This window comes from Branchiostoma floridae, chromosome 13 (assembly GCF_000003815.2).
Source record: "Branchiostoma floridae strain S238N-H82 chromosome 13, Bfl_VNyyK, whole genome shotgun sequence".
Classification (NCBI taxonomy): Eukaryota; Metazoa; Chordata; class Leptocardii; order Amphioxiformes; family Branchiostomatidae; genus Branchiostoma; species Branchiostoma floridae.
Genome location: NC_049991.1, coordinates 7,364,992 through 7,389,465, shown reverse-complemented (window position 1 = coordinate 7,389,465; position 24,474 = coordinate 7,364,992). Strand labels below are relative to the sequence as shown.

The 24,474-nt window shown below is 41.0% G+C and overlaps 5 protein-coding genes across 5 annotated transcripts; 2 read left to right on the top strand and 3 right to left on the bottom strand.

Moving 5' to 3' along the window:
- Positions 1-140: 140 nt before the first annotated feature.
- Positions 141-2,094, bottom strand: LOC118428379 (short-chain collagen C4-like). The gene is made up of 4 exons (XM_035838416.1): positions 1,811-2,094; positions 1,586-1,655; positions 1,035-1,148; positions 141-657 (listed from the first exon to the last, which is right to left on the bottom strand). Exons 1-4 carry the CDS (start codon positions 1,913-1,915, stop codon positions 149-151), a joined length of 798 nt encoding a protein of 265 aa, XP_035694309.1. The 5' UTR covers positions 1,916-2,094; the 3' UTR covers positions 141-148.
- Positions 2,095-2,148: 54 nt separating this feature from the next.
- Positions 2,149-3,895, top strand: LOC118428378 (short-chain collagen C4-like). Its single transcript, XM_035838415.1, has 4 exons — positions 2,149-2,453; positions 2,655-2,700; positions 2,889-3,005; positions 3,389-3,895. Exons 1-4 carry the CDS (start codon positions 2,295-2,297, stop codon positions 3,868-3,870), a joined length of 804 nt encoding a protein of 267 aa, XP_035694308.1. The 5' UTR covers positions 2,149-2,294; the 3' UTR covers positions 3,871-3,895.
- A 680-nt stretch (positions 3,896-4,575) lies between these two features.
- On the bottom strand, positions 4,576-6,997 carry LOC118429320 (short-chain collagen C4-like). Its single transcript, XM_035839802.1, has 4 exons — positions 6,722-6,997; positions 6,168-6,216; positions 5,953-6,066; positions 4,576-5,105 (listed from the first exon to the last, which is right to left on the bottom strand). Exons 1-4 carry the CDS (start codon positions 6,845-6,847, stop codon positions 4,612-4,614), a joined length of 783 nt encoding a protein of 260 aa, XP_035695695.1. The 5' UTR covers positions 6,848-6,997; the 3' UTR covers positions 4,576-4,611.
- An 843-nt stretch (positions 6,998-7,840) lies between these two features.
- Positions 7,841-10,217, top strand: LOC118429343. Its single transcript, XM_035839824.1, has 4 exons — positions 7,841-8,056; positions 8,379-8,484; positions 9,016-9,138; positions 9,733-10,217. The coding sequence occupies exons 1-4, from the start codon at positions 7,916-7,918 to the stop codon at positions 10,215-10,217; spliced, it is 855 nt and encodes a 284-aa protein (XP_035695717.1). The 5' UTR covers positions 7,841-7,915.
- A 944-nt stretch (positions 10,218-11,161) lies between these two features.
- Positions 11,162-22,254, bottom strand: LOC118429417 (dynein assembly factor 5, axonemal-like). Its single transcript, XM_035839903.1, has 13 exons — positions 22,045-22,254; positions 21,158-21,481; positions 20,558-20,689; positions 19,870-20,047; positions 19,049-19,186; positions 18,148-18,380; positions 17,347-17,556; positions 16,619-16,765; positions 15,980-16,148; positions 15,380-15,505; positions 14,691-14,863; positions 13,744-14,092; positions 11,162-11,307 (listed from the first exon to the last, which is right to left on the bottom strand). The coding sequence occupies exons 1-13, from the start codon at positions 22,231-22,233 to the stop codon at positions 11,162-11,164; spliced, it is 2,514 nt and encodes an 837-aa protein (XP_035695796.1). The 5' UTR covers positions 22,234-22,254.
- Between the last annotated feature and the right edge of the window lie 2,220 nt (positions 22,255-24,474).

The window sequence follows — 24,474 nt, the reverse complement described above, 5'->3', positions numbered from 1 at the left end:
GATTTAGAAAAACCGTCAGAGATACAAACTGTACATTGTATATTTGAATAAAGCATTGTGCCAAAGGACAGTGATAAAGACACGAGTCAAACGAAGAGTCGACAAGATTTCCTTGTTGAAACCATCGGAATCATTGACTTTTATTGTGTTAGACTGTACAGACCGCACATGTCAGCTCATTGCCGTCTTCGTACGGGCCGCATGGGATTCCTCCGCCGGCGGTACACCGTGCTTCTACAAAGTAGAGCAGTGCACCGTCCTGGCTACTACTAGTCCAGTACACTGTTTCTGGCTGCTCGTCTACACATATGTGCTGGGTACGGTGATGACTGCTGGAGGAATAGGTATGTGTGTATAACTGGGCAGACATTAGATACCCAGAATATTCCCTTACCCACCCGGGGGGACAGCTATTCCACCCTGGGATCATAAGGCTAGACCCCCTGTTGACTACCCTACACACGGCACAGGGGGCATCGTGCTGATTTACGTCACGGAAGGCGGGGTCGAAGTCGCTTGTCTCATACTCTACCCCGTACAGGTGGTCTCTGTTGCTTTGAGATCCTGCGACTGTGCTGCCGTACTGTGGGACGATGGGAAGACAGAGGTAGTCTGCTCCACCGCCGCTCTTCGTGTGCCCTGACCCAGCCATCACGCCTACATGACATCATTTGGAATCAGACATTCAAATAACTACGACAATGCGATATTTCGTTATTTCCAGTAAAGATGGAGAATAAAGCGCATGCGTATTAATTAGCTAACCTCCGTTGCGGTCTTGCGCAACCAACGCTGCACAAGACTCTGCACAAGACTATATCGCCAACTGTGAACTAGATGATGTAAACTTTAGGGCTGGTGTGTATGAAAGTAATTGGTCTTCCGTACTGGTATTGAAAAGCCTTTAATTAAGTGACAATATCTTGTAGCTGTAGGAAACATTGTGTCTTGTATATGTATATGTATGTCTATCTATCTATCCATATTATAGTATGGCACGTAGGCATCCTTTTTCATTATTATAGTATACTTACCATCATATACCAGCTCTGCTCCGTTTGGACAGACCTTCCGCCCCCACCGGGTGTAGGTGGTAGATACCGTGCCTGAATGCTGTCGAACTACGCGCTCTCTGCCGGGCAATATGTCTGTTATAGTGCAAAACAACTGACGCTTAGAGGATAATAGACGTAAGTAATATCTCAGCAATGTTGAAGGGTCAATATTATATCTTAACGAGTTTCAAGGCAAACTGATTCGATGGACACTGACGAAAAAATACAAATGACTATCATTATAATTATTATCCTCCTTTACGCTGTCGTCGCGTTCTCTCTACGACCTAATATTTGACAGATCAATCGACGAATCGATCAATCGTTGAATGTCTTTTCAGTCACATTTTTGCTTTTTTTAATGATATACCCAGTATGAAATCGAAGATTACATACATCCGTTTTAGGTCGCAGTGAGAGCGCGGTGCCAGAAGGGGCTTAATGAATAAGAGTAACGCCGAAATACGTTGAAATTTGCCATTATGTACGTTACGTTCTATTAAAAATAGATTTTACAGACTGTTTAGTACCTTGGTCACTCTGCCAAGCAGGATCTTCGACATCTTGACCGAGTGGAATTACGTCGTGCCATTCAGGTTCCTAGAAAAAGCAAGCAAGCTGTAAGTCCACCCTGTTTTGTAGTTTTGTCCTCATACACTGTATGTCTGGTTAACATCGTCACCATCAACTATGGACAGGTAGAACGGGCAATTTGGAATTATTCAAAGATACATATTTGTTGAAATTTTACGTACCGTCGGCAGGTCTGGTGGAAGGTTGTCAGCCTCCTCTTCAAATGTCGCCCCGACAAAAGAAAACGTAACAACAAAGATTGCTATTAGTGACCGCTTGACAGTCATACTGAATTCTTTTCCTCTTGAAACTAACAAGAACTGCAAGAAATGTGAAATTCTTTGTTTTTGCTTAGGCACCAACACCTGCTGGACGCTTATCTAGTTAATAATATATGTATATATCAAGTTATACAGTCTATATGGATTGAGTGTGTACGCTGTTTGTACAAAGCGTCTGTGGACTTCCCATCGGGTGCCAGGTAGATAAGAAGTTTCCGTTGGCTTGCAATGGAAACACTTCAATGGTCAATACGCTCACAGTGTTGACACATTGTTCGAACCTGCGCAAAAAGACTTATCTAAGTCTTGCGGCGTCCCACTTCCATGTCCCTCATGCTAAACATCTTGGAATAATCGTGAGTCTTGTAGTATACTAGAAAGAAAGATGCCGTTTCGGGTATTTCTTCTGGTCTTCTGTATCGCAGTGACATCATCATGTGCACATTCTGGAGAACTTGATATATCTCCTGTGGTCAGTCACATGAACCTGGCGGATCTAGTCTCCTATACCAACCAACTGGTGGACGAAGTGGAGAAAACAGAGGTAAGGCATCTCGTGCAATGTTTTTAACTTTCTATTCTTTTCTGGTCATGGAGAACTTAAGTTAGGGGCCAGGTTCTATCTTTTATTATGCTATCGCTTGTCATCCGTGACAACTACGTATGGAGAATGTTACTGTAGATTATTAGCGGCTTACGAGGGAAAATAAAGTCTAAAATAGTATCAAATTTGTCATTTCCTTAGATGGAGTTAAAGAAGCTGCAAACTGGCGACATTCAAGAAGACGAAGGTGCAAACCCTTTTGACATCATTCAAATTATAACAATATCAAGTTCATACAGTTCTTTGTCTGTCAATTTTCTGCGTTATGTTATTAGGTAACATACATGTGCATACATGTACTAGCCTAAAGTTACAAATAAGATCATTGTATTTATGTACTTGGTAATAATAATCGATTTTTGTTGGTTTTTAAAGATGCTCGACAGATGAGGAAGAGGAATGCCGTACTTGCGTCTTCCGGTGGAGTCGTCACCACCTATGTTCACTGGGGAAGCAAGTCATGCCCTGGAGATGGTTCCCTCGTCTATGACGGTAATACAACGACATTGTCTTTACTGATTCATTATGAAGCCTATATAGTAATTCTTCATGTCGCTTACCTAAAATGCCATTATGAATTACCGCTTGGTACTTAAAAATTGAAGACGGGAAAGAAAGGTTATGATCTTTTGTCTCAGAAACATGTCTTAGGTACTTTTCAACAAAACAACTTATCTAAATTGTTTATTTATATTCATGAAAACAAGAACAGTGAAGAAATGTATTCAAAAAGTCCAAGAGAGGGGAATAAGTCTACAAGATATTTTGTGAAAGTGTGACTGGGCAAAACGAATAAATCGAACCCGTTCACGCTTTTCTCTATCCACTAATCGACAATCTGACGTCAAAGGTCAATTGTTTACAATTGTTTACAGGCGTTGTCGGTGGCGCTTATTACAGCTATTACGGTAGCGGCACTAATCTCTGGTGCATGCCCATGACGCCTATCTACCAGGACGCACAACCCAGCTCACAGTCTGACCGGGCGTATCTTTACGGCGCGGAATACGAGACCAGCGACTTCCCTCCATTATCGTCTCTTAACCAACAAGATCCACCGTGCGCAGTCTGTCTCATCCCGCGGGGCACCAGCATGATGCTGCCGGCGAAGGAGTCCTGTCCTACCGGTTGGACAACGGAGTACGTCGGGTACCTCATGTCTGCAGCCTACAGCAACCAGGCCAGAAATGAATTCATCTGTGTCAAAAAGGACGCCGAGTTCGTACCTGGAACAAGTCCCGACCAAAATGGAGCCCTCCTATACCCCGTCGAAGGACGATGTACCAACGGGGGTGGTATTCCTTGTGGCCCGTATGTCGAAGGGAATGAGCTAACGTGCTCTGTTTGTTCAATATAAATGTCGTCGGAGGTATCAATTGAAAAGTGGCAAGAAGAATAAAAGGATGTTGACCAAACCAGTGATGTCTTATCATTTGGTATTTCTTTTTCCCTGTCTAGGACATGTAAACGTAACTAAAACAGCGCGATGCTTTTTACTATACCTCTCTGTCACGAACCAAATCTGTGTCTTTTACGCTTAATACATAATTAGAGAGATGTTGAGTTTCCTAATGATATCAAGGATGATTCAATAATATAGAATAAGAAACTGAGGCAAAACAGTTAAAGTCAAGAAAAACATTTTTGTGCATGTCCTAAAAAGGTATTGCTTACTTATTTACTAGTCGACCCTTCATTTTGATTTAGGGCATGCACATTTTTGTGCATGTCCTAAAAAGGTATTGCTTACTTATTTACTAGTCGGCCCTTCATTTTGATTTAGGGCATTTCAAGTCATATTTTGGAACATTTATTTTTGCTCTCTTTAAATTAAACAGACGTTGATGGGGAAGCTGTGACCTTCTCATTGCATAACGCGTTTTCCCACGCTTCAGGCGGCATATGATAAGAATGTCACAATTCTCCCCAAACAACCTCTGCTTGGAGAGTACATTTTTGTGGAAGCGTATGAACCTTTGTGAATGTGTGCTTTCGCTAAATAGACAGTTACACATTGAAGAGATAGACACAAGTTTGAGGGGTACAGTCGTGCTTGTATCTTTATTGATCCCCGCCACGGTGTGACTTAGAGAAATACCTAGATGCTACAGACGGCACAGGTAAGCTCATACCCCTCAATGTAAGGTGAACATGGCAGCCCGCCGCCTGAGGTGCATTTGCCCTCTGCAGGGAAAAGCTGGGCTGCATATACACTGGATCCTGTCGAAGGAACTGTCTCAAATAGCTCGTCAACACAGATATACTGTGAACGATCGTAACTCGAACTGTGTTGATACGCTGCCAAAAGGAAACCTTTGTACTCTAGCGTCCACCCGCTAGGACAGACGTTACGGGCTGGTACAGTGATGTGGGTTGAGCGGCGAGCCCGGCACACAGCGCAGGGAACGTCGTGATTGACAGAAGCGGTGTAGGCGGCGTTGTTAGGCCAGCTCCCCATGTACTGTACCGGGTACATCAGTCCCCTGGTGCTCTGCTCATTGGGTGCTGTCCGTGCGTAGATAGGGTCCATTGGCAAGCACTGGAAATCGGAGGCTCCTCCGGTATGGGAGTAGTATTCGCCTCCTGCAACTCCTACATAAACAATATCATTGTGTTTACTTTTTCAGCAGTTACTACTGAGACACATATTATGTGTTGTTCGGTAAAAACTTGAATATGTCACCATGAAGCTTGCAAATGGTAGGTTTGTTACATAGGGTTACAACCATTGATATGCAGTTGCGATATAAAAAAATATTCGAACACTTTGAATTAAAATGTAGACACATATAGTCAGTATTATCATCATAACACAATACTGTTTCATTTGTTTCGCGTACATTTTATTTCATCAACGTACCGTATTCAAAGTGTTATCAAGCGGCTAATGTTAGAGTTACTGCTAAGGAACTGCAACCTCTTTGCTCAAAGTTACAATTGGCCCAAATTCTCCTATCAGCAATTGAGCTTTTGGGAAATGTAGGAATGCAAACTAGTTGGATTTGAAGGCTTTATTGAATGAAGACGTTACTTGATATGATAACATGAATGAAGTGTTTGATTTCGATTTTATGCACTGGATGCCCTTCAATGTATCTATGAGTCGTCCATATTTTCATACGGTAGTAAAAAAAACTAAGAATTAGGTGCATGTTAGATTGCAAGTCATAGCAAATTTTGTAAAGCTTTGAATGAAGGTCTAGCTTCCTTTATCTCAGACGTGAGCACCAACAACGCCCGTTTATATCAAAGTTAAAATGCTAGGAGAATAGTATATTGTTCTCGCTATACTACATGACCCTAGTCCGCCACTAATTTAGAATCCTGTGTATATAGTGACCACCTGTCTACATATAGCAGATTCTACTGCTCAAGAGCTTCTGCATGTGTGTTTTTGTGAACATTAATGAACTAATTATAATCTCATGTTTAATCTCACCGCTGTATATCTCCTCGGAAGACGTAGGGCAGTGTCTCCTTCCCCAGATGTTGTATGTCGTATAGACGGGTCCGGTGTTGTTGACTCTCGGTGACAATTGCCTACCGCTTCGCCCTAATAAAACGAAATACTTTTTTTCAACATGACCGGCAAGTAGCAGCAAATGTCGGGAAACGGCTGTCTAAAAGAAGGTAAAAAAAATTACGAGGACCCACCGTTTTCCTCTTCAATGTGTCTCATCGTTCTCAGCCAGGCCACATCTTGCTATAGATAAAGAAAAAAATTGGTAAGAAAAAATGTTATCTCTCTCTGTCTGTTCTCCAATAGCAACATTGAAAAATACTCTACATACAGTGTGGTCATAAAGACTCACTGCTGAGACAAAACAGCGGAACAGGCTGGACTTCTCTGACCGATATGTCTACAGGACTACACAGAAATACTGCATGGAAAGTTTATTTCATTAAATTCAAGTTCAAATACAAAATATATTAGTCCAAGTCTAAGTTCACATTCAGTGTTTATGGAACAGTAGAAAAGAATGCAGTCTACGAAGCATATCGTCCTTGGAACAAGTATGGTCATCATATTTCGTTACAATTTTGTATTCCAGCTTATAATCTTGCTAACGTTTATGTCTTTTGTACTTATGAAGGGTGGTGGTGGTAATATGTTTGTCAACTTGAGTGCGCCCCAACTACGTCTTTCAAGTTTTCCAACTTGACCAAACAGTATTATTATCTAAATAATATATAGTAGTATTTCTCACCTTCAGTTCTTCTAACTCCGATGCTAGAGCAACAACATCAGACAGAATGTGTTGTGTGATTTTGTCTGTTGCGGTACAGTTGACTCCAGCAACCCAAAGAAATCCAGCGAATACTAGTAGCCACATCTTGTAACAAAAGACTTTGGTCGCGTACGCAACTGCGTAACCTTCAAAATGTAACTAGACTCCAGAGGTTTGAGTTGTTTACAATGCGCATGTTTACCTAGGCGTCACGGCAACCTCCGGTGGTAGTTTTTACGTACTATATTGCCTCTTGTTTTGCTGGTGACGCGCTGTTATCTGAATGCTGCCCTTTTCTAGTGGTTTGTGGCCGTGATATTATGCGCGCGATTCGCAGATTGGATAATCCAACAACCCTATCACAAGCAATCTAAATTGGTGTGAAATTCGCCAATTGGAGCAGCTTTACGTATGGATGCAGTGAATATTATTATTGTGCCATCCAAAATCTCTTAGCTTCGTTTTTCATGCAAATGCCTGTTGCGATATGTTGTTTGTGAGAATATATACATCTTACAAATAATGCATTTTATTATAACAGTTCATTCATAAGTCAATATCGTCGGTGATACTCTCCAGCAAAGACATTGTATGATTTTACGATATGTACATATAAATGCCTTCCGGTATGCACATATTGACTATGAGATAAACTAGAGACCTAGTAATGCGACAAATTAAGAGTCCGATACACATCAATGCCTGCAAGACTGGTGGGGTCAAGATTACACAAAACATATCATCACATTATATGTAACATTTTGTCAGTGGATGGTAGTTAGCAAACTCATATATATATATAATCAACTGCATCTTTTGACTGAAATAGACCTTCTTTAAACTTCATTCAAATATCTAGTTAATACAGAAGACCAGTATATTATCTTTGGATAAACTTTAGACGAAACCTGTGAGAGAACTCCAGGTGGAGTGACAAACAACTTTATCGTTTCCTGACCAACTTGATTGTAAATTTACCAGCGGCGGCACCTTCCGGATATGGCCATTGATAACCTTATGACAGCTCAAATATTTCCTCTGCCATGTGCGTAATTTTATTGATATAGTAAGTCAATACTGGTGAAAAGAGCTGTCTACTGGTACAGGTACAGTTCCCAACCTAAACTTTATTAGAGAAAATTGAACAAGTTCATAATACAAGGCTATAGCAGAATGGCTAGGTTCTTGCTAGCATGCGTTTTGGTATTGCTGATGACTTTCGTCACATGCAGATGCCAGGAGACTGATTTACATCTCGTCAATGCCCTGCTGGAAAAAGTCGAAGATGTCACAAGACGGTTGGCCGCTATGAAGGTGCTCAGTGTTGTGAACAATTAGTTCACTTGATCATTCGTTCTATTTATCAATGACAATCTTTCTGTATATGTTATGATTATGTTTTAACTACCATGTTTTAAGATATCGAAATAAAATTTTGAACCAGACTACATCAATTGTATTTTTCGATTATACTGTCCCAACTACGGGAGCACGAATAGGGAATTGGCGACAACAATTAAAGAATACATGAGCGGGTTTGTGAGTTTTAAAATGTCATCGCTCCTCGTACATAATGTATTTCAATGACGTGTTATGAACTAGGCCTACAAACCGTGGAAACATTTTCTACTTGCAGAATGAAGCAGCGTCGATTCGGAAAAGCATGGAAATGGACTCAGTTGAAGTCAAAGATGTAGCCAGTACGATGGACAACGGCGAAAATGAGCGCATTGTAGATATAGGTATTGGAGTTTGTTGCAAGTGATAGGATATCTGTTGGTTCGAAAATAATATCTCAAGCACTAAAGTTATCGGACACACTGTTAGGCAAAATACCTTTAATCTGACAATGATAAACAAATTTCAATTTTGAATGACGCTTGGCTGTCTTCTGTCTGTGTCAACGATGAAATGATGTAAATTACTCATAAAAGGTTTTTACTTATTTTGTGTCCCTATTGTCCTTTAGTGGTAATCTGGACGTTTGCTCTCAACTTTGTATCGGTTCTACTTCAAATATTTTATTACTTTGTATTAGCTCTTCTACGCTTAGGTTGCTCAACTTGAGTCCATCGTTTCTTTGTACATATTGCTCGATCACAATGATAACACACTGTAATTTACTTTGTTTCTCTGAACATTACAGTACGATTGCGGTATCATTGTTAATGCCATCCATAGTAATAATATCTGTGTACGTACGACAGTAATGTCATAGCATCTTTGACAGAAACAAAGAACCTTAACCTTATTATTCTGAATCTTTCAAACAGACGTCGATGATGACATCGAGAAGCGTCAGTTGCGTTCAAATTCCGTCCACCAAGCTGCTTCGGTGACCTACGTGAGATGGGGACGGAAAACGTGCCCTCAACATGCAGAACTGGTCTATGAAGGTACGCGCGGCTTGACAATTAAGTTGCACGATCTGTCTAACATTATAATCTAATACTGCTACGGCAATTCGTATCCGATATTGTGTTTCGAAAGGCATAAATTTACTCCACTTCACTCAGAGAAAAAAAAGAGTAGTTCTTAGCTTCAGTTAAGGGCGTCCCCCTCGGACAGGACTTTAAATGAAGGTCCCCTGTTGGAGGAGAGCACGTGAAAGAACATGTGTAGAAAAGAGTTGCGTCCATCCAGGTGTGACTTGCAATTCAGCTTTGTTTAGTTATCCTTCTTGAAATGACAAAAATGTCCCTGCAGCTACAGAACAAGCTGCTAGGGGGAACAAACCTTGAAGTGGTATCGCCTTACATCAAAAGCTACATGTATCTGCTACAGAATATCAAGACCACAGCATGTCCAGGACAGCAAATAGAAAAGTTCTGCTGCAATACAACGAACAGCCTCCGGGGGCGACCCTGATCATTTTAGTATTTCCAATAGTAGCAATACCTACCCACATACTAAAATTTACATACCTTTACAGTCCACCGAGAGATTCTTTAACTTAAAAGTTATTTTCATTTCCTTTATTTTTATCTCAGGGGTCATTGGTGGATCACACTACGCTCACAGTGGGGGCGGTGCTAACTACCTCTGCATGCCCTACCAACCAACCTACGACACACCTGCAACGGGTTCACAGTCCACCCGTGGCCTACTCTACGGGAGTCAGTACTACACCAACGACTTCGAACCATACAACCAGCTCTACAAGCACGATCCGCCCTGCACTGTCTGTAGGGTCCCGTCACGTAGCACCACCTACACCGTACCCGCCCGCAACGTGTGCCCCTCGGGATGGAACATCGAGTACACTGGCTACATGATGACGAGCCAATACGGACAGAAACGCACCCGGTTCATCTGCATGGACGAGAATGCCGACTACGTTTTCTGGACCAGCTACGATCAAGGGACGGCCGCTATGCTCTATCCCGTAGAAGTTAGATGCGTGAACGGCGGAAGCATACCTTGTGCACCGTACGTGAGCGGAGACGAACTGACGTGCGCTGTTTGTACGTCCTAGTGGGACATATCAGCCAAGTATACATGTATGCTGTTGAAGTCATAAACCAAGCCTATTGATATTCGCAGGCTTGACGCTTGTTTGTTCAAATGAAGAAGGCATACAAAATAATAAAGAACTTGCAAAAACATAGTCNGTGGTTGATTCTTGATTGTCTCTGTTTCAATAGACAACAATATGGTAATACTATGTAAATGATCTAGAATCATCTTCATATAGGTTTAATGTTTCTTTGCAACTAAATTAACTTTGTTATTGAAATTACTATCTAGATGGAGAGAAAACTTACATATAGACAAGAGTTATCTACTATGCTCTTCAAAAAGAGAGGCAAAGAACATTGCAATATGCATTTGCATGAAGCAAGTCATTGATGTGAAAGAGTAATATGCCCTATAGTGGAAACATGGTTGTACAAGCAATTTTATTCATCAATAGATTTATTTGAAACAAAAAGGTAAAAGTTTGGACAACATCAACATTATCACCTGTTAATTAACTACATAATACAAAAAATAGTCTTATTTCAACAACTCTGCCTCAAAGTACAAAAGTAAGAAGTTAACAACAAAGCGATTCAGTTCTCCATATGGCTTCAATATTGTAATTGAATATTGTATATTGTATTTTTGTGAATATCTCTTACATAAAAGAATATGTGTATAATACCAAGGAGGTTGCAAACGTTTTTTAACCTCCTGAATAACACTACTTCCAAACTTAATGCTATATACAAATTTGAAGATTCTAAAGGTCTTTAAGGCAAACAGGTGTTGTGCATTTTTTGTGTATAGTTCTTCATTAAACCAGGACATAACATAATGTGCATAGTTCAATCAAGGACGTTGGATTAGTGCATGTTCGACTTTATTGAAAGGGCTACTTGTAAATTAGGTGGTTTAACTGTAACAAATTTAGTGCCTGCTGCAGGTGTTTTCTGAAACTTAGCTGTCTTGGGTATCACTGGGCAGTGCCTGTATGTGCTGCAGTAGCTCATCACAGTACTTGGGTGTCCTGTGTTTATGTTTGACTGCTGTGATCTCTTGTTGCATGAGGGAGGGATGTACTGTTGCTGCCTGTTTCAGTACACCTAGAGGGGCATAGTAGATAATGGTTTAAAACAGTCTGATAGTATTACGTACATGTCAAATTCTCAAAAATACAAAACACGATGGTCCAAAAGGGCATGAAAAATCCCCACTTGTGGGACATGAATATTGATGTTAATTAGGTGTCAATCACTGTTGTCTCCATTGGAAACTGTCCGTGATTGGTTGAAAATTTAAAAGGCGGGCCGTAGTAATGTTTATGTTACGATATCTCCCCTGTGTCAACGTCGCTATTCATATGCGTTACCTGCCGCTGGTTTCAATTGTTATTACATTAGCACGTTTTAACAATACCAATTCGTTGCCTGACTCAAAACCAACAGGATTTTCAGTATAGTTTTGTCCATCTTATGGTCAAAATACCCAAAGATATTCCATCATCAAAAAAATATATATATATCAGTCAGCTCGCCGCTGGTGAAGTTGGACGATTTACTAGTGCTGGGTTTCGACGGCAAAAGATTCAACATGGCGCTAGTAGTAGTAAAATATTCCAAACTGAACGTATTTGTAATATAAACAGCTTTACCAAGCCACTTTTCAGCGACAAATTATTGACAGGATACGGTTTGAAAGTTCCTTCCGATAAAATAGAACAAGATAGCGCAACAGATGGAACGTTTTGGTTGCACTGAGCGCCACTGTGCTCAAACAGAAGACACCATTTATTAAGACAGTCCATGGCCAGTCCCAGTTTGTATGTTTTTCTCTCCAATCATTGCCCAGGTTGTAGACCAACCTTAAAGTTTATTTGTAATCCTGAACTGGCATTTTAGGCCTTTTCAAAAAGGTGCTTTGTAAATTGTTACGAATTACCGACGCCGTCAGTTCTTGACTACAATCATCCCGCTTGGGTAACATCGATTTGTGGCAGCATGGGTGAGTTGTACATTAAAAAAACACAGGCACCATTTATTTTGAGACCAATTATCTAATTGAGTCACATATTCTTTGAAATGTGTTCTGGTCATTTTGAAAAAAAAAGTCCTGAAATGAATTAACTAACGTTCTGTTTAGTTTAATAAAGAAAACAATCCGAAACCGCACGCAACATTTCCCACCGCAATACAGTAGACTATCCCATTGACCTGAGATGAACCGGCGGGCGCCATGTTTGATTTCCCAAGCGGTCACGAAAACTCGACCCAAAAACAGAATAAAGAAGGAAAAATACACAAGCATACACAAAACACACACAACTTAGGAGGATGAAAACTTAAGTCTGATTCATGTAACCGATGCCCAGAATATAGTTGCGTTTAATACACAATCAAATCAAATTACGGAACGATAGTGAAAAAAAAAGTGGTTCGTCCAAAACTAGCTTAAAACAAGCAGATTTGACCAAAACTCCTTGCTTGCAACTTACAGGGCAAAAATACTGAATACACACACCAAACGATTTCAGAGACTTTGATTTACAGTTGAAAACCCTGCTCCCAGCACAGGCACAAAGAGATGATTTGCATGAAAGTGCCCGCGAAGACAAAGGGGCGCTAATAAGGCTCTGTCATCTATGCCAACACCGCCTCATTATAGCTTCAAAACATCTCTTTTTCAGCGTGGAAACACTGAATAAAGTGCACATTTCATATTTTGGCCGATATCTTCCGATCCTACCGATAAAATGAAACAAAAACTACTCCATTTGAAAGAGGAAAAGCCGCCCGCCATCTTGGTTTTCGTATTTGTTTTTCTATCGGTGCGTTCAGGAATTATGGGAGAAAAAAATATCGGTAAATATGAACAGGATTTTAAATGTATCAGACATAAGAAACTACACAGTAGAAATTGATTTTAGAAAGTTTGAGCTTAGATAAGGGTATAAATGCTTGATTCCAACGTAAATGAGAAAAAAAAGTCGGTGGGGTTCAGAGTTAAGCGACCGAAAGTGACTTTTGCCACGTCCCGTAAAAGCGGGGATTTGAGCACTGTATTACACTGACATTTTAAAAGTTTTACGTCGTTTCAAGGCTGACATTTTCATGTATCATGTATATACTTTTGTTAATTTATATCATAAACTAGTCGATCGTAATCTTGGGAAATACTTCTGCTGCTTTCTGTATATATGCCGTGCGGCACTTCAGACCCGCCTGTGGGTGTGGCCTATTAGCATAGCAACGAGAAGAATAGCCTAGCAACGGACCAGCGTGAAATGTATTTATCACAAAAAATCCATATATCTATTTCTATCTGTTTTAATATCATTACGCTGGTATTCATCTGTTTAGTCCATCAAACACTTCCCTTACAGAATAGTCTGGCACTAGGATTGGTATAAAGAATGATGATGTAGCATATTTGCATTTTATTTTGGGAAACACAATTTTTGGGAAACACGGTGATTTTACTTGGTTACCATAAATCCCTCAGTCCCCAGTCACTACCGTTAGACAATTTGTACAGTAGCTTACCTAACATGTTGTCCTGTATTCTTTCATCTGTATCGTCCAGATGAACCAGAAGCCCCTTGAACATGAACTCTAGATGTGCCTTATACAACGTCCTATCGTAGTCATCACCGATGCAGGCGAAAAACGTGGAGAAAGTCTTCGCCACCGCCACGCGAATCTCGTCGCTGTTGTCGTCCAATCGCTTGAGGAGCTCCGGATACACCTTGTTGAGGCGGTCGGGGTCGAAGGTCGTCCCGCAGAGGTTGAGGAGGTGGTTGAGCACGCGGCAGGTGATGAGTCGTGTTGACTGTACGTCATCGTCAAGCAGGGACACCAGCTGGGTCAGCATGTCATCCATGATTGTGTTCGCCTTTAAAACAAGAGATAAATGAAATTTACCAGGTAAACAATATTAGTACAAAGTATTTTACATTTTGGGCAGAGTATCTAGTTCGTATTTGGGAGGTCAGGGATTGGTACAGTGGCCCCACCAAGACTTAAATACACTACAATACATGCTTTTAATCCGGCGGCCTCATTGTGGTGCAATGACCCTGGATGACCCCTGAAAATCAAAATGGCTGCTGTAACTGGAATAGGGTCTATTCTAAAAATGATTAAAACTGCTTTCTTGCTTAGAACTCAGTACAGGGATTGAAGAGTACAATACTTAATGGATTAGCCCCTAGTTATACCAGTCACGCAGCTTTAATTTACAACTGTGTGGCAAAATAGCTATAGAAAAGAAATGCACATTGACACTGCCCTATACACTGAAAGACATGAGAAGGAATTTCAAGTTAAATGTTCAAGTTTGATATCTTAAATTTGACCTTTCCTGCATTCTGCATTGCAAATTACTCCTAGACTACAGAATAGTTTCAATAACAAACTTTAAACTATACAAAGACCTCCTATCCCTTCTACCGCAAATTATGTCTACACAAAAATAAGAGAATTTACAGTACCTGCTGTACAGACAGTAGCCCACTCTTGAGCAGTGCCCACAGACTGGACACAGCGATGGTACGGATGGCTCCAGCTGTCCTCCCCGCCTGCCACACACAGTTCACCAGGATCATATGCTCTACCACGCCCAGCGCAAACTCTCCGAACTTTCCTGATGCATTTACTGTGTTCTCTGGAAAACAATATGGACACATGCTCAAAACAATGCTCCAAATATTTTACTTCCACCAACTATCAAGGATACAGCAACTCATGTCAAATCATAATAATTCATCATATTGAATCTAACACTATTTATTGTTTTGGGTAAATGCCTATAAACAGAATTAGAAACAGCCTTTGTTACATTGTGAAGTCAAACAGTTGGACCTAAAAGGTATCTTTTTGTAAAACTATAAGACAGATTGAGTATTTCAAGATGCTTTTCATCCTGCTAAGAATAGTACAATTTCAGGCTGACAGTGTCATTCCAAAAGGAATACCTTGAAACAAGAGCTATCTCCAGGACCTGTTCCTTCATCTAGGACAAAAAATTCACATAATGGGACGGACAATAATTTCATCATCCTTCCATCTGAGCTGAATCTTAAAAACTGTCTCTCAAATTGAACACTTCTTTGTTTCTCAGTCTCATTAAATTTTTTAATAACAAAATTTTAAGATACTTCAAATAATTTCATACCATTACCTGCATTGATGAGTAGTTTAGACAACAGAGTGAAGAACTTGAGACGTAGCTCATGGTCCTTGTCTGGATGTACATTAGTCTCCATGATGGGGATTATCTGGGGTAGAAGGTCTCCTACAACTGGACCTATAAACACAAGAAAACAAAATAAAAATATAAACAATTTAGAATACAATCACTCTTTGTTATAATGGCTAGTTCTCTGTATACAAAGGATTTGAGTAAGAAGATATCCATCTATTTTCTTAGCTTTTGAATCCATCTTTACCACATTTGAAATGGCAAATAAAGATGACAATCTACTCCGGATATGTATCAGACCCATATTTTAGCACTAACAGCAACAGTAGAAGAAAGTTTTTGTCTTTGTAATACATTTATTTTTCACTTCTTCATGCACGTTTAGTTCAAAATCAATAGTTTGAAATGTTAAAAAGTCTAGTAAAGAATGTGTGGCTCATGTGGTAGAATTTGGGTCTAAAAGTCTAGGGTAGTCTATCATATTTGGTTATCTAATAGTGTAGGTTTAAAGTACATTAAGATTTTAATAATGTTAGCAATGCAAAACACATATTTAGAGAGAAACACATTATCACTAACCTGCTTGTAATAAGAGAGTGTCAAAGATGACTCGTTCTGGAGACAGGGTGGTCCAGTGTGAGTGGGAGGGTTCCAGCACCTGAAGCACCTGCTGCATGTGACTGGTGTACAGCTGCTGCACACCTGACAGTGCCTGGACATCTGCCAGCTGCTGCAGGGTGCTTTGAGCCTATGGGAGGAAACATTTGAATAAGTCTTATGATAGATAATTTTTGGCAGTTGAGATATAAGATCAACATTTATTTACTGTAATATGAAAAAAGGAACAAGGAAATACAGTATCTGTTTATCTTCAAATATTTGCGGTAGTTTTATGTTTGTGGATTTTGTGGAGACCTCTTTACAGGAGAAATATGGTGAATTGAGTACTTTCTTAACATGCTGTATGGTGATGTATCAAAAGTGCCCCCTTTCATTCTTTATCCAAAGTGCAACAACGGTCCTCTGGAATAAATCTGAAACCTCACAGAAAAAGGATCATTTTCATTTCCAATTTTCTTTCAAGAGGGTGCACCGATGGGAACTGTTTCAAATCAAAACTTTAAAATCTCATGAGCATTCTTTTCCAAAACTGCAATTAGTTTTAAACTCAAGTAAGGTGTTGGTTGATATCGTGTCACAGGAAAATTCTGGAATTACCTGTTCCATGACTACTCCACTGTCCCTACAGAGAGCCATGGTGCTGACCAGCACAGTGAACAGCTGCAGGCTGTACGGTGCTGTCTCCTGCTGACTGACAGTCAGGATAGCCTGTACACAGGACAGCAGCTGGTGCTGGTACTGGGGCTGTGGAAACAAGGATGGTTCCTAGTTGATAACTTTTAGTATACCTATTGTGCTGTCCAGCAGTAAACAGTGGCATGCAGACTATGCATTTCTGTCCCTTGCTGACAGCCAGCCTGGATTGCTTGTAAACAGGACAGCAGCTTAAATGGGGCTGTGGAAAGAATGGTGTTAACTCAAAATGTCAAGAAGTACATGCTATTTATCAAAAAGGTATTGGTAGAATTTTTTTTAGCAACTTCAACAATGTCACATTTAAATGACCAATTCAAAAGAGCCTTGCTATATCTCTATATAACTTTAAGTTAGTTCAAAAGTTAAACAATATTGATGAGCATTTTGGACACTCTTGTAGCATACAATATCTTGGTATTGCACCACCTAGTGATTCACATGGATACTGCACATGGTGCTTTCTAAACAAGGTTGAACCGATGAGGTAGAATTTGGGGAACTGGTGTGGCGTAAAATATATTGAAATATTGCACAACCAATTGGTTCATGTAGATACGGCATAACCCATGAGGTATAATTTCGATACCTTTCTAGCCAACCTGATTCTAGAAAAAAAAGGGACTACTGACCTCCTCTGCCCTGCAGACATCAGGTAGTGCCAGAGTATCACAGATAGACCGGAGATGTGTTCTGATGTGCTCCTGACGACAGCCCCTGATGATCGCTGCCAGTACCATCAGGATGTTCGCTCCCGGTTGTCTCTCCAGCGCAGGGAGAATCAGCTGACAGTAGATCTCTGGTTCCACAAAACAGCCCACCAGTTCTGCTGACTTGATAACCTAATAAGAGAGAATGTTTGGTAACTCAATTACAAAAAGCTATGTCCTGGTTGGTCAGTTACAGTTCAGATGCAGTATGCCGACCTCTGATTGGTGGATTACATCTAACTTAATTAAAGTTATCAAAATGCTGTCAGCTGATTGGTGACTAACAGCTCACAGATCATTTGCAGCTGATTGGTCTATTGGTGCATAATGCTGAAATCTCATTGACAAACTACAGCTCACACCCATTATGCAAAATTACTGTAGTTCCAGTGGATACGAAAAAAATACACAAAATACTTGTACTGAAATCTGATTGGTGAATGGCAACTCATACCCATAAATATAGGGCCAAGAAGTAAGTCCAGTCAAGAGAAAAACAAGAGGCATTATAAGGCAACAAACTTCAGCTTATTGTGCATAAGTTACAAAAATGTACCATAGTCTGGCTTCTTTTTTCCTTAAATCTTTCAAATTAAACTGGATCATCTTACTTTGTCCAGGCAAGAAAATAGATCACACATTGGGCTACAAACTTAGGAGGTATCAAACTTCATCTTACTGCAAATATGTTGCTATATTATACAGTTACAAAATCAAAATTACCTTATTTCTGACTAGTTTTTCCTCGTCAGCACAAGCCCTGTACAGCCCTGCCAGTAGAGGCTCCATGTGCATGGTGGTGTAGTCCTCAGAGTTGAGCAGGAGTGTGTACAGGAGAGAGGCAGCCTTGACCCTGGTGTTCACCACCCAGTCTCCCAGCTCACGGAGACATGCGGGCAGGATCTTAGACAGTTCACGGAAGATCAGGGTTCTGCAGCCCAGGTTTGGTCTCTCTTCTGAACAACAAACAAACAAACAAACAAAACAGTGCATCAGTAATATAAGCACAGGTTACGGAAGATCAGAGTTCTGCAGCCCAGGTTTGGTCTCTCTTCTAAACAACAAACAAACAATCAATACAGTATGAAAATAGGATGTTTAAGGCATCCATATTCAGATTATTGTTTCTATGTCGCATTGCATATTGCTTGTAAAGGGCATGTTGTAAGTGTGATTCAACAAAACCTGCACACCAAGATTTGACCGAATTCTTACACAGATACCACCTAATTTTACAATACAAGAGGAAACAGGGTTTTCATGGTGTTTTAATTTTGTAATTGAAGCAAAGTTACTGTATCTGCATGTATCAATAGATATATAATGAAAAGGAATATTCGCGGTGAAGTGATTTTGTGTCATAATGTCGGCAACAGTTGCACAATTGCAAAAATTTGAACATAAGATTACATGTTACAGTTACTGTACTGGTGCTATACAGCAGTGTTTGCACAAATTTTTATCTGATGACTTTTCAGGTTTTCAAAGTTATGATCAAGATAGATCAAACAACCTTTGTAAAAAGAGAAATTTAAGGGCATACCTTACATGGTATTTTTTCTAAAAGCCTTCTTCCAAGGCACACAGGAATCTGTAAATTGTCAAGTAATGCTCAGTAACTCACCCCCTTCAGGAAAGTGTGCTACTTTAGAGTAGGTGAAGTCTATCTTGTCCTTGAGTTCATCTTCATTCTCCTGTTGGTACTTATTCCCCACCTCCCTCCACAGCTGCATGGCACGGTCCGCAATCTCTGGGACATCATCTGTACAGGGAGGGAAGGAATAAATGAATGAGTGAGTGAATAAATGGAGAAAACAAAAAATTTTAGGACTAGATAGAAAATAAAAGCATGGGAAATTTATGAACTAGTATATGGTACTAAGCAAAGAAAATTTAGGCCCCCTTTTGATTGTTAATATTGGCACTGGCAGTCACTAGTAGAGGAAATAATACATCAGTGCTATACACATAATATAGGGGTAACTATAGACATAATGTATAGACATAATATAGGGGTACTAGTAAATAGCACTGATAATACTATTTACTAATAGTGACCAAATGGTTTAATGATGTGCTAAGCCTAAGTGAAATCAAGAGAATGCTATCTTGATCCGGTTAAGGTCAAGAAACTCAACGAACAGTTGAGCTGATCTTCAACTGGTTGTGACACTGACAGAGAAGGTAGATGTAATGTACAGTACCTACTGTACGATTCTACAGGTTTGGAGAAAATCTCCCTAGCTCTTTTCAACAAGTACAATGAACTGTGGCCCATGGCTTAATGCTAAGGATTGTGACCCTTTCCAGTAACATGCAAAAGACATATGAAAGACTCTTGCAATTTGTTTAAACTCCAAATACTCCAAAGGCAATGAATGTCATTAACCACTAGACAACACACAAGCTACTGTGTTGACATTGTACAAAGTTGTTTGTACTTACCACTAACAGATGAGAGTAAGAGTGGAATGAGTTTGTGGTGGAAGGAGTATCTGTCAGGAAGGTCCAACAGCCAACCACCGGACAGCTCCGTAACTGCTATCCGCACGCTCGCTGAGTCGTCAAACAGCCGCTGTGCCAGGTGGGACACCACGTCATCAACATTCTTGTTGTTTCCACACTGTAAACAAAAACAGTGTGTCAAGTAACATAATGTGGGTAACTTCTACTTTTTCTATTATTGTTTACACTCTAGAATTTTACTTAAACAGCATCAATAGCAGAAACCAGTTTCTCAAGCACCTGGATATGATTTGGAAATGGTATTAACATTTCTTGAAGTTTAAAGTTTAATTTGTTATAGTAGTGACGGTTTTAAGAATGGCTAAGAACAAATTTCTTTAGAATTCAAAAGCAAGCCTTGGTCACTTTGTTTGAAACTTTGAGTAGCCACACAAAAATAATCCTACAGTTATGCAGATATACCATTTATTAAGAGTTCCAACCTGCACTGACTAACAATACAGCATGCAAGTCACTAGGCTGGCATATCGGCAGTAGTGGAGCAAAATTTTACAGGCCTCAATTTATTCATAATACATACTAGTATTAGCCTGTCCTGTAGCTAGCAATTACAAGATTCAAAATTGAAATGGCACTAAAGATCTTCATACCCAATTTTCCCCCATACCTGTATACAAGTGTGGATGGCCTTTATAGCAGCGACCCTGACTTTAGAGTGCTGGTGGGAGATGGTGACGAGCAGTGGTTTTACCAGCGACTCCGACTGCATGTGGAAGTGCTGCGGAATCTTCATCGCCACCTTGAAGAGGAGAGAGAGGAGTTAGAAAGAGAAACGTACCTTTGCATAAGAGATGAAGGCCAGCTTATAATGAGAACAAGAGGTCTGGACTTTTATATGCAGGGACAAAGGAAGAAATAAGCATAGAAGGAGTGGCGAGACTGCAAAAAGCGATGAGTGACTATATCATGGGGACAAAACGTTTTAAATGACTATCATGAACATGATAACACACATGTGAAAAATGATCACACACATGGCTTGTGAAGAGACTGCAGAAGAATGTACATGTATGACTGTAGAGAAGTGCAGAAGATGAACCGCCTATTGTGTGCTGACTGCCGATCAATTGGAATAAAGAATCAAGAGTTGAACACTTGCGATAGAGCACAGAGAGAGAAAATGACAGACTGAGTACATGTGACCATCATCTGACGAACCAAGCGGATAGAGAAACAACAACAACAACAACAACAACAACAACACCACCTTTCCTGCGCACCGACAGCTCTCCTTCTTCACGTCCGGGAACGGGTCCACGATCGTACGCTGTAAGATCTTCACAATGTCGTCGAGGTAGACCGCGAGCTCCTGCCCCGAGAGGTCGACGATACGCGTCAAAGTCTCCACGAGCATGAGTCGTAGTTCCTCAGACGGTTCAGTGATGTCCTTCTGTCCGAGACGCTGCACCAGGGTGGGGAAGACGTAGGGGAGAGTTTCCGGGGGGTCAGGGACACTGGACAGGAAACTGTCTACCAGCTGTATGGCCAGTTCTCGACATTTCTCAACTGGGTCTGAGAAGCTCTTTAGAACCTGAAGGTAAACATGTTAAGAGATATTTTAAATTCAAAGCACATGTGACCAGATACTGACGAATCTGAAGCGGTTAGAGAGACAACAACAACAACAATAAATTTGTTGCTGCCTGTCATAAGTACCAACAGAGCAATCGGAGATAGCAATTCTGCCCCAATTCTGCCCCCAACTAGGACCATATGCGAGCACTGGTGTTTATTGTTCTAATCGCGTCTAATGTGTCTAATGCCGAGGGCGCACAACTCCGAAAGGAGGCCCTGGCCCAGTTTTGAAAATTACATTACACATATCATACCAAGGCAAGGAGGTTATACTTAATTATAGGGCCCCACAACCTCCTCGTAAAACCAAGTTGATGGCAGTGAGTAACTGTCTTTGTTTATACCCTGGTAACTGAAAAAAGTAAGTCTACGATGATGATACATTTATGAAATTATCATATACGTTTGGTCACGTTAGAAACAGCTAAATGTGATGTACGAATGAATAAAGTCCATTCACAGTCGACGGGAAATTTGAAATTTACAAACAGGTGGGGAGGGGGGCAACACTAGACATACCGGTTTCAAGATTTCGACGAAGACTCCTTGCAACACCGTGGGCTCTAGCTTCTTGTCGACGGTTTCCTTACGAAGGGAGTCCAGCGCCCTCCGCCTGGTGGTGCGGTTGTCGTCGGTAAGACAGTTGATGTGGCGCTGAAGGCCAAGATTCTGGACGGCACTCGTTTGAATCGTCTCTTCGTACGCCATCTTGTTGGTAGCGACGCCTCGCTTTGGGCTTTGAAGGTAGCAGAACACAGTTTTCGGCCTATGGGGATTTCTATAGTTAAGGGCCTCAAGGTGACTAGCTTCGACGCAATGAAAAATATAGTAGGGTGCACTTTTGGAATACCAAAATCGGATATGTTTGAGTTGAAGGTACAAGCCACAATATATTAAAAAACAAAAAAATACTGTCGGCGTATCGTCTTCTCACGCCCTCTTTGAAATGCCCCTCTGCGGAGGTCACAGAACTGCAGCCGGCTCACGCTAGAAAGGCAGTTGCGTAATGGAGCGCATTTATACACAAAATAGAAAACTGGCACAATCCAAACCATGCAGTCTCAGAGTCGACACCTTCCGTGACCACGTAGCACAGGTTATATCTGGCTGCCCCTCAAATAAGGCTTTTTACCTCTCCTTCAACAAGTTTATCCGTACTATTTTATGTACCCGCGTCATACACCCCGGGGTTCGCCCACTAATACTGTGTTCTGCTACCTTGAACGAACTTGACCTTGGATTTTTTTTCGTTCAGACAACAAAACTAGTAAAGATGTAAACTTCTGCCAATTAACTTTCCCCACTTTCAAGCGGTTGCTGAGATTTCGGCAACTTTATACTTTGGCACCTGCCACTAGGTAGGCCCCGTACAGGGCTTATAGAACGGGCCATTTAGTGGTCTCATTATCTGATCAAATTCACTATTCTGGCTGCTCTTTTCATTAAAACGGAGACAATCTGTGTCTGTTGTTACGTTAGGAGTGATTTAGGGTTAGATTCAAGGTTAGTTGCCGCAGAAAAGGGGGGGGGGGTGCGGGTTTCGGGCCAAAGGCGCTTTCACACTAAGTCCCATAGTTAAGCATAGGGAAAGGCCCAAAGTGGCCGTTGCCATGGCAACGGCCGTCTGACGGTAGAACAAACAGGCTTATTTCAAGGGAGTCTACGCCAGGACCTGACATACCAAGCAACTTTGCCCAAATATAACGCTTTTGTCAGTTTTTGGCCAATACCCGTTGCGGTTGAAGGTAGCAGAACACAGTTTTCGGCCTATGGGGATTTCTATAGTTAAGGGCCTCAAGGTGACTAGCTTCGACGCAATGAAAAATATAGTAGGGTGCACTTTTGGAATACCAAAATCGGATATGTTTGAGTTGAAGGTACAAGCCACAATATATTAAAAAACAAAAAAATACTGTCGGCGTATCGTCTTCTCACGCCCTCTTTGAAATGCCCCTCTGCGGAGGTCACAGAACTGCAGCCGGCTCACGCTAGAAAGGCAGTTGCGTAATGGAGCGCATTTATACACAAAATAGAAAACTGGCACAATCCAAACCATGCAGTCTCAGAGTCGACACCTTCCGTGACCACGTAGCACAGGTTATATCTGGCTGCCCCTCAAATAAGGCTTTTTACCTCTCCTTCAACAAGTTTATCCGTACTATTTTATGTACCCGCGTCATACACCCCGGGGTTCGCCCACTAATACTGTGTTCTGCTACCTTGAACGAACTTGACCTTGGATTTTTTTTCGTTCAGACAACAAAACTAGTAAAGATGTAAACTTCTGCCAATTAACTTTCCCCACTTTCAAGCGGTTGCTGAGATTTCGGCAACTTTATACTTTGGCACCTGCCACTAGGTAGGCCCCGTACAGGGCTTATAGAACGGGCCATTTAGTGGTCTCATTATCTGATCAAATTCACTATTCTGGCTGCTCTTTTCATTAAAACGGAGACAATCTGTGTCTGTTGTTACGTTAGGAGTGATTTAGGGTTAGATTCAAGGTTAGTTGCCGCAGAAAAGGGGGGGGGGGGGGGTGCGGGTTTCGGGCCAAAGGCGCTTTCACACTAAGTCCCATAGTTAAGCATAGGGAAAGGCCCAAAGTGGCCGTTGCCATGGCAACGGCCGTCTGACGGTAGAACAAACAGGCTTATTTCAAGGGAGTCTACGCCAGGACCTGACATACCAAGCAACTTTGCCCAAATATAACGCTTTTGTCAGTTTTTGGCCAATACCCGTTGCGGTTGAAGGTAGCAGAACACAGTTTTCGGCCTATGGGGATTTCTATAGTTAAGGGCCTCAAGGTGACTAGCTTCGACGCAATGAAAAATATAGTAGGGTGCACTTTTGGAATACCAAAATCGGATATGTTTGAGTTGAAGGTACAAGCCACAATATATTAAAAAACAAAAAAATACTGTCGGCGTATCGTCTTCTCACGCCCTCTTT